This window comes from Ciona intestinalis, chromosome 3, assembly GCF_000224145.3.
Source record: "Ciona intestinalis chromosome 3, KH, whole genome shotgun sequence".
NCBI classification, from domain to species: Eukaryota; Metazoa; Chordata; class Ascidiacea; order Phlebobranchia; family Cionidae; genus Ciona; species Ciona intestinalis.
The window spans coordinates 6,157,266-6,165,281 of record NC_020168.2 but is presented as its reverse complement, the minus strand read 5'-3'; the positions used below and the strand labels follow the sequence as shown (position 1 = coordinate 6,165,281).

Here is an 8,016-nt window from a genome sequence, read left to right as displayed (position 1 = left end):
GTATAGGGAAAATGTATGTTTTTCGGTAAATTACAGAAAAACTTGGGCCTAAAAACAAATTTAAAGGTTGAAAAATGTAAAAAACATGTGTTATTTGTTTTCTGTGTCAAAAAAAGTCAAAAATTAGAATTAGAAGCGGTTGATTTGCGACATTTTAGTCATTTAATGCGGCTAAATTTATACATTTTTTCTAAAAAATGTTTGGTAAGGTAAATAGAAGCTGTTTTACACCTTCCCACAATAGGAAAACACAAACAAAACTTAACAAGTTCGTTTAAATCCATTGTCAAAGTCACCACTTTTGCTCTATTTTGGATACACATAGACGGCAGTTGGACTACTCGGTGTTTATACGACTCTGCACCCCCCCCCCCCTAATTAATGGGCACGTACTATAATTTAAATATAATTCTTTACAATTCATTATCTGGTTATTATATCAGTATAATATGATGTTTACCCACGAGGTAAAAAACATTGAATTAAAACAACCACTTCAAAGTTTGACAATAAATACCTGCACAACTATAAAGCGGGTTAGATGTGACACCAAATAAAAAGAATTTATATTAATATTATTCTGCAACTTGTCACTAATCTATTGAAATTAACGGGTTCTGCTGGTTTCTGTGCCACATAAACAACAATATTAACTTTTACCGTAATAATGTCGCACTGTTTTTAGGTAACTTGTAAATTTTATTTAAATTGTAGAATCGTACATCTATAGCGTTATGTTTCAAGCCACGGTTTGTTCGTGCGGTCTGCGACGTAGCTCATTGATGAATTAGGAATCACTCGCTTTTGAAAAAAGGAGACCTTTTGTGCAAAAAAAGGTCGTCGAACGTTGGGTAACTACCGACTCCTAATTGGGAGCAGACTATGTTATTTTCATCGTGTACAACAGCCTTGCTACCTCTCCATTTTTGTCTGTTTTGTTTGTTAAAAGAATACTGTGATTTAATTTTTTCTGCACTGCTAAGCTTCGGTATGGTGGAAAAGGCAGTTAAAATTGTTTTAGTTATCTGCGTTTTCTGGACAGTTGTAATTGGCGAAGGTAAAGTGCTTAGTTTAAATATTATGAAAATACAGGCACTATTTTAAGCACTGCAATTAATTTTATGTGTTGATATGCAGACGCACCTCATCCGTGCGACAGAGTATGTCAATCCGGAAGCACAAGGGTGTGCGAATACAATTTTACCGTAGAGTGGTAAGCATAGACGTCCATTTATAGTTTGTAAGTATAAGAACGCAAATGTATTATGCCATCAGGTATTCAACGTTGTCGAAGGCCTGCTTTGAATGCCCGTTTGTTGAGTCGGACTGTAGTAGGCCACAATGCGTTGCCGCTGACGGCCATCCTCGCGCTATTACTGTTGTCAACCGAATGCTTCCGGGTCCTTCTATTACTGTGGGTGTTTTATTTGCCGAGTCGTCAACGCAAGCAAAAAGCAAATAACGTTCAATGCATCCAGGTGTGCGAGAGCGATCCTGTTGTTGTCCGAGTGCATAATCGCTTAGATAATGGGGAAGCAACCACTATACATTGGCATGGTATGTCACAGCGAGGTACGCCGTGGATGGACGGGGTTCCAATGCTAACTCAGTGCCCAATTCCACCACAGACAACTTTTGTGTATAACTTCACAGCTACACCTGCTGGTAATTCATTCGTTAAAAAATTTCCCTTCGTGTGAGTTACAAAACATTTAGAAATAAACATAGATATATTTGATGTCAGGTACCCATTGGTGGCACGCACACGTTGGCTTCCATCGCTCAGATGGTGTGTTTGGTAGCTTTGTAGTGAGAAAACCTGATGCTAGCAATCCGCACTTTGGGGCTTATGATGAAGGTTAGTGGTAGTTTCTATAAGCGTAATATATTTATAATGTCAAGTGTTTTCGCTGTCATTTTAAACCGTGAAAATCCTATATGATAATTTATAACACGCACGCGTTTAATTGATATGCTTGTGACGTCAATTTTTCATACTTTGTAGTTTTACAGACGAACACACGATTTTAGTTGGCGACTGGCTTCATCAAACTACCATGGAAAAATACATTCAACATCACCATTCAAATGGGAATAATAAAGGAGAAGGCATGCTAATCAACGGAAAAGGGGAATATACTGTAAGAGCGCGCTATATGGACCTACATTGGTATTTTCGAGAGTTATTGTTCAAACTTGACAGAGTTATACGTTAACAGAAATACCAGAGAAATAACGAAACAATTTACACGCCGATGATGAAGTACTCGGTAACTCATGGGAAGCGCTATCGGTTTCGAGTCATTAACAATGCTGCGGTTTTTTGTCCGTTCGAGGTAAAACATGACTGCTTTGTTAACATTTTCATGAGATTAAAAGTACAGTAGCGTGGGGTAAGATGGTACATGTTTTCATTTTTTCCTACTTGTCTTTGGTAGTAAATAAAGAATGTTAACGGAATCATTATACAACCGCTTCCAGTTCAATACACGAACAGAAAATATGGATTTTAGATTCTATAACGGTAATACATCTTACCCCACAGTGTAGTATATAATATATTTTTGTTTAAAAGCTTACCGTGGATTACCATATTCTCACTATTATCGCCACGGATGGTGTTGACGTCACTGCATACAATGTAACGTCATTAGTGACGCATGGAGGTGAACGATATGACTTCGTGTTAAACGCAAATCAAGAAGCGGCTAGCTACTGGATTCGAATACAAGGACTTGCTGATTGTATGAATAGTTCACAAAGAGCTGTGCTGTGGTTGGTACATTTCCTTTCAAACATTATTTGATGTTGATTGTATTACTGGCTGTAGAGGTCAAGGTTGGTTGCGCCACTGTTGCGAATTTTCTTATAAGATTTTTTGATATGGATCGTACTGCTGGACTTACAGAGCTTAGTTTATTAATGAGCATAAACTGTTTTTATTTTGTTAAATTGCAGTCCTAAAATATTCGAGATTGGCTTCCGCACATTCCATTGGTTAAATAAACTGACCAAAGCCCCAATCCATAGGTATAGAAACTCAACCAGCGGCGCCCGGCCTGCTTCAACACCGGACACAATCAATCAAACGAAAATTAATCCGCTCAACGAAAAGGAAACATCGAACGTGAAATACGTGACAAACTTGTCGACCATTAAGAATGTGGAAACTAGATTAACTCAGAAACCAGACGTTGTTCACTTTATTGGTTTCGACTTTAAGCTAGTAAGCAGAGAGATATGTACACTACTGTGGGGAAACATGGTATATCGTTAGCGTACCTATAAATCCCATATTCCCGGATTATGTTTAAAAAAAACGCGCGATTTTAAAGAGTCGAGGCGCTACGGGTTTATATTTCTGTAAAAAATCCTTTTCCACTGTCGAATGGGATAAGAAAAGATAACGAAAATATGCCCCATCTTGCCCCACCAACCCTACTATATATTAAACCTAAATTTGCGTTTTATCAAGCACCTTTGTATACTACAGGTTAACAACCCGTCCTACCACGACAGTATTCTATATCCGATTAAATCTGTTTCAAGAGACCACCATCTATACAGCCCACAGCTGAACAACGTGACGTATCTATCCCCCCATTCACCGATTCTCAGCCAGTACGACGACATTGATGAATCGACAATATGCAATACATTTACGGGTGTTAACGTACCCAAAACTGAGGTATAAATTTTTCGTTTAATTTTGTGAAAATACTTTACTTGTGCGCTTTTTATTATTAATATTGTTTTTATAGGAAATGATAAAATGGAACGTGTTATAAAACGTTTTGTGTACCGCGATCAGTAGACTTTTCATGTGTTTGACTGATCATCGATACATGCTGTGCGCTAAAGCATTATTTGCGATTTCAAAATGTGGTTTACTTTGTTTGCAGTTTCGAGCATGCACCCACATTGCTGACGTTCAACTTGGAAGTGTTGTTGAACTAGTTGTTTTTGACGAAGGTCGAACGTTTAATGCTGGTCATCCTATGCATTTACACGGCTATCACTTTGCCGTAGTAGCCATGAATAAGTAAGGTTTATATTTAGATTCATAAATATTAGAAATACTGAGCTTAAGTTTGAGAACAACACCCTTATAATAGTATAGTTAACACTGGGTGCTGTATAAATTTGGTAAACATGCGTCAGCGTTGCGCCGCATGTGACAAAGAAAGCTAGTTACATTATCTGTGCTTCTGAACTCTCTACATTACTCCAAACCGGTACAGAACGTCTAAGTTAATTATACGCAAGAGCTCGCTGTTAAAACGCCGACTTTATAGAGTGAAAGGCTCCATTTCACTTGACGAAGTGCAGCAGCTTCACCGTAATGGGTCTATCTCCTACAATTTCAATAATCCTGTTATGAAAGACTCTGTGATTGTACCTGATGGAGGATACATCGTTATCCGATTTATTGCTGACAACCCGGGCGTTTGGTCATTTCATTGTCACCTCTCATTTCACCTTGAAGCAGGTATATACCGAAAGACACTTGCAGTTAATAATAAAACTTCATAACCGATTAAGCTATGGTGTGATGATGTAGGACTATAGGTAACTTTCTTTATTTTTGCGTGCCCGCTTGCGAGTTACCACCTATGTAACTTCGTGAATGGTTGATTTCTGTATGACCGACTGACTTTCAGAAAAACGCATGAGTAACCAAACAAACACTTTACCCACGGCGATGTAGGCTATACTTGGTACTGTGACTTGGAGTACGTGTGTTATTAACCTTAACTTATTCCACAGGTATGCTGATGGCTTTCAGAGTAGGTGAACAAAGTTATAAGAACAATATCCCAAGCAATTTCCCAAAGTGTGGTAATTGGGAAGCGGCCAGCAGCCGCAGTAAAGCCGTTCAAGTTAACCGCGCATCAATTGCTTTGTATATTTGGATTATCGTCCTTTATGTTTTAATTGCATAGTAATATAGTACTGCGGGATAAGATGGGATACCGTTAGCACCTAAAACCCATAACTGCTGCTTCGGTTTATGTTAATTAACAACGCGCTGATAGAGTTGCGGGCTACGGTTATATTATTCTGCAAATATTTTTTATTTACCACCAAATGGGTAAATAAAATAGATTAAAAACGTGTCCCATCTTACCCCATTCTACTATATTCTGATTTAGGTGCATAAACGTTTTTCTCGCAACGATATTGCAAATGCTTTTTATAACAATATTTAATGACAACTAAACTTTATAGCATGAAGCTCTTACAATCGTTTGTTTGATTTGCAGAGTTGTTGTACGCATTTAATAAAAAACAAGTTTGTATATTTCCAACCCACGTCCTCCATTGTCATTATCAGAGCCATAGAAATACCGAGTAGTCCAACCCATTGTTACGTAAAACACAAATTGAACGGCAATTTGGGTCCAAAATAACACAGTAGGTATAGGGAAAATGTATGTTTTTCGGTAAATTACAGAAAAACTTGGGCCTAAAAACAAATTTAAAGGTTGAAAAATGTAAAAAACATGTGTTATTTGTTTTCTGTGTCAAAAAAAGTCAAAATATGATTAGAAGCGGTTGATTTGCGACATTTTAGTCATTTAATGCGGCTAAATTTATACATTTTTTCTAAAAAATGTTTGGTAAGGTAAATAGAAACTGTTTTACACCTTCCCACAATAGGAAAACACAAACAAAACTTAACAAGTTCGTTTAAACCCTTTGTCAAAGTCACCACTTTTGCTCTATTTTGGACACACATAGACGGCAGTTGGACTACTCGGTGTTTATACGACTCTGGTCATTATAATAATACCTTATTTGTTTCTTCGATTACGGTGGAGAAGTTTTGATATAAGTTTTAAATAAAAAAACGAAAAGACAGGGTATGGCGACAAAACAACAGTTAACATTACTAACAAAGTTTTGACAAAAGAAACAAAGCCCACATATTCACATACGTGATAACTCGGAGCTTTATTCTCTTTGTATTATATTAAAGAATAACTCACCCTGGTACTTTTATATTGCACAAGCGTGACGAATATACATTTAGATTTCTATCGTTATATGAAGCAGAGTCCTTCGTTATGAGGTTATCGAAAATGGCGGCTAAAAGTTACCGTTCTCTGTACTATACATTTAGATACCTTGTTTACATATCAACTTACTTCAATATTTTCCTGAATCGGTGAAATGTATTACTTCACATGTGCTGTCATTTTTGCCAGTTTGGCAGCTTTAGGTAAGTAAAGATCTTAATATAATATAAATATAAGGTCTATATGTACGTTATATAGCATATATGCTGTTTTTAAGTTCGTATCATAATGTGTAAAATATACAATTCATAATTTTAGAACTTTTCATTAAACTGCTATTTCAGTGCTATTATACAAAGTCATAAGGATAATGAGTAACCTCTTTGTTTTACTTCCCAAATTAATGCTTTTCATTGTATTTAACACTGTAATGTCTTATAAATTGATTGGTGAATATTAAATATGTAATATGTTTGACCTAAATTCGTTTGCTACAATTTTGGTTATGTAACTGAATGTGTATCATATATGCTCCACGCTCCTGACCTGATGATAAAAAGCAAACAAATTACGATATATATTTTTGTATTTTTTATTTGTCTTTAAAATAGTTGTTGTTGTGCAGGGGATGCAGTGGGAAAATACTGCAGTGATTTACTGGATTGTCCAGGATCAGAATTATGTTGCTCAAACAACCTGTGTTGTGACTTTGAGACCAGTATTTCTTCAACTGTTACAACCATCAGGTAAGCATTTAACAGACTAGGCATTTAAAAGCCCATGGGCATTTAACATACTTCAATTAAATGAATGTTTATTCAATTAATCTCTTTTAATGCTGCATCAGTTAGTCAGTTACAAAAGTACGCAATTAATATTAAAGGCAACAGTCTGTAATAAATTCCTCTTTCTTTATGATTTAAACCGAACTAACCCTTACACTGCCATAGCAGCCAAATATTTGATCTTTTTAAAAAAAAATATGAGAGCGCCAAGTTTTTGATCTTTTTAACAAATGTAAGTTAAAAAAGCGAGGCGGTCATACCCCCAGAGTAAGGTCTAAAAGGGGTGTGTTTTAGGCAGTAAAAGAATGTGTTGTACTTGTACTAACATTTTTTATATATATTTTTTATATATACTCTTTTCTCAATAACTTGATAACAATAAATCGATACGTATGAAAGCTAACACGAATGATAGAACTTGTTGATGCTCAGTTAAACTGCCGATAGTTAAAATAAATATTATAAAGAGAATCTGCAGTAAAGAGTGAAATTTGCCAATGTGTATCAGTATATGAAATATATTTGCGATGTTACAAGAAGAACAACAGAAACTGAAAATACGAACCAGCATTTTGTGTGAAATCTAATTAAAATTCCGATTGTTGAACCAATAAATCTCTCAGCATTGGTGTAATCGTTGCAATTGTGGTCGGAATTCTGCTTTGTATTGGTGGTTGTATTGCTGCATGTGTATGCTGCTGTAAAAGGAACCAACCCACTTACCATAACCCTCCCGTGGTCACAACTACCACTGTACATACACAACAACCTGTAGTTGGTAAGTAAACTTTAAAACACTACATTATAAACTAGTTTTATACTTGTGTAGTTTTGGTTATGTGATACGTGTGGTCTTATATTATGTTATTATTATTACTTTACCACATTTTGCTAAAAGTGACGATTCAATTTTAATTTTTTTTTACCTCACTTCACAGATACAACAAGTTACAAGGATATGTATTCGTATATTGACAAATTGTTTTTATCTAGGTGTAACCAACCCGACTGGGTATGCCCATGTTCCCCAAAACGCATACCCACCCCAACAACCCCCCTACGCACCCCAACCTTACCCCAGCCAATCTGCTTACCCACCCCAACCCCAACCACACCCACACCCCCAACCCTATCCCAGCCAATCCCCCTACCCACCCCAGCCCCAACCGTAGGTTATCAAACGCAGCCCCCTCCCTATGAACCCCCACCAC

At 36.6% G+C, this 8,016-nt stretch overlaps 2 protein-coding genes across 6 annotated transcripts in view; both read left to right on the top strand.

Annotated features, from left to right (window-relative positions):
• Positions 1-5,309, top strand: part of LOC100178857 (laccase-2-like) — an 8,272-nt gene extending 2,963 nt beyond the window's left edge. For 2 of the 5 annotated variants that reach the window (XM_026833565.1, XM_026833567.1), the window contains 7 exons: positions 2,220-2,336; positions 2,576-2,775; positions 3,031-3,226; positions 3,494-3,688; positions 3,903-4,042; positions 4,296-4,489; positions 4,768-5,309. In XM_026833565.1, the coding sequence (XP_026689366.1) occupies positions 2,220-2,336; positions 2,576-2,775; positions 3,031-3,226; positions 3,494-3,688; positions 3,903-4,042; positions 4,296-4,489; positions 4,768-4,943 (1,218 nt within the window). In that variant the 3' untranslated portion in view covers positions 4,944-5,309. Of the gene's footprint in view, positions 1-706; positions 1,058-1,137; positions 1,214-1,275; positions 1,415-1,478; positions 1,666-1,744; positions 1,859-2,013; positions 2,142-2,219; positions 2,337-2,575; positions 2,776-3,030; positions 3,227-3,493; positions 3,689-3,902; positions 4,048-4,295; positions 4,490-4,767 lie in introns of those variants that run through there. The other 3 variants (XM_018817898.2, XM_026833566.1, XM_026833568.1) reach the window with 3 other exon arrangements.
• Positions 5,310-6,090: 781 nt separating this feature from the next.
• On the top strand, positions 6,091-8,016 carry LOC100187473 (protein shisa-5-like). Its single transcript, XM_002125966.4, has 4 exons — positions 6,091-6,223; positions 6,646-6,766; positions 7,429-7,583; positions 7,799-8,016. The coding sequence occupies exons 1-4, from the start codon at positions 6,175-6,177 to the stop codon at positions 7,975-7,977; spliced, it is 504 nt and encodes a 167-aa protein (XP_002126002.1). The 5' UTR covers positions 6,091-6,174; the 3' UTR covers positions 7,978-8,016.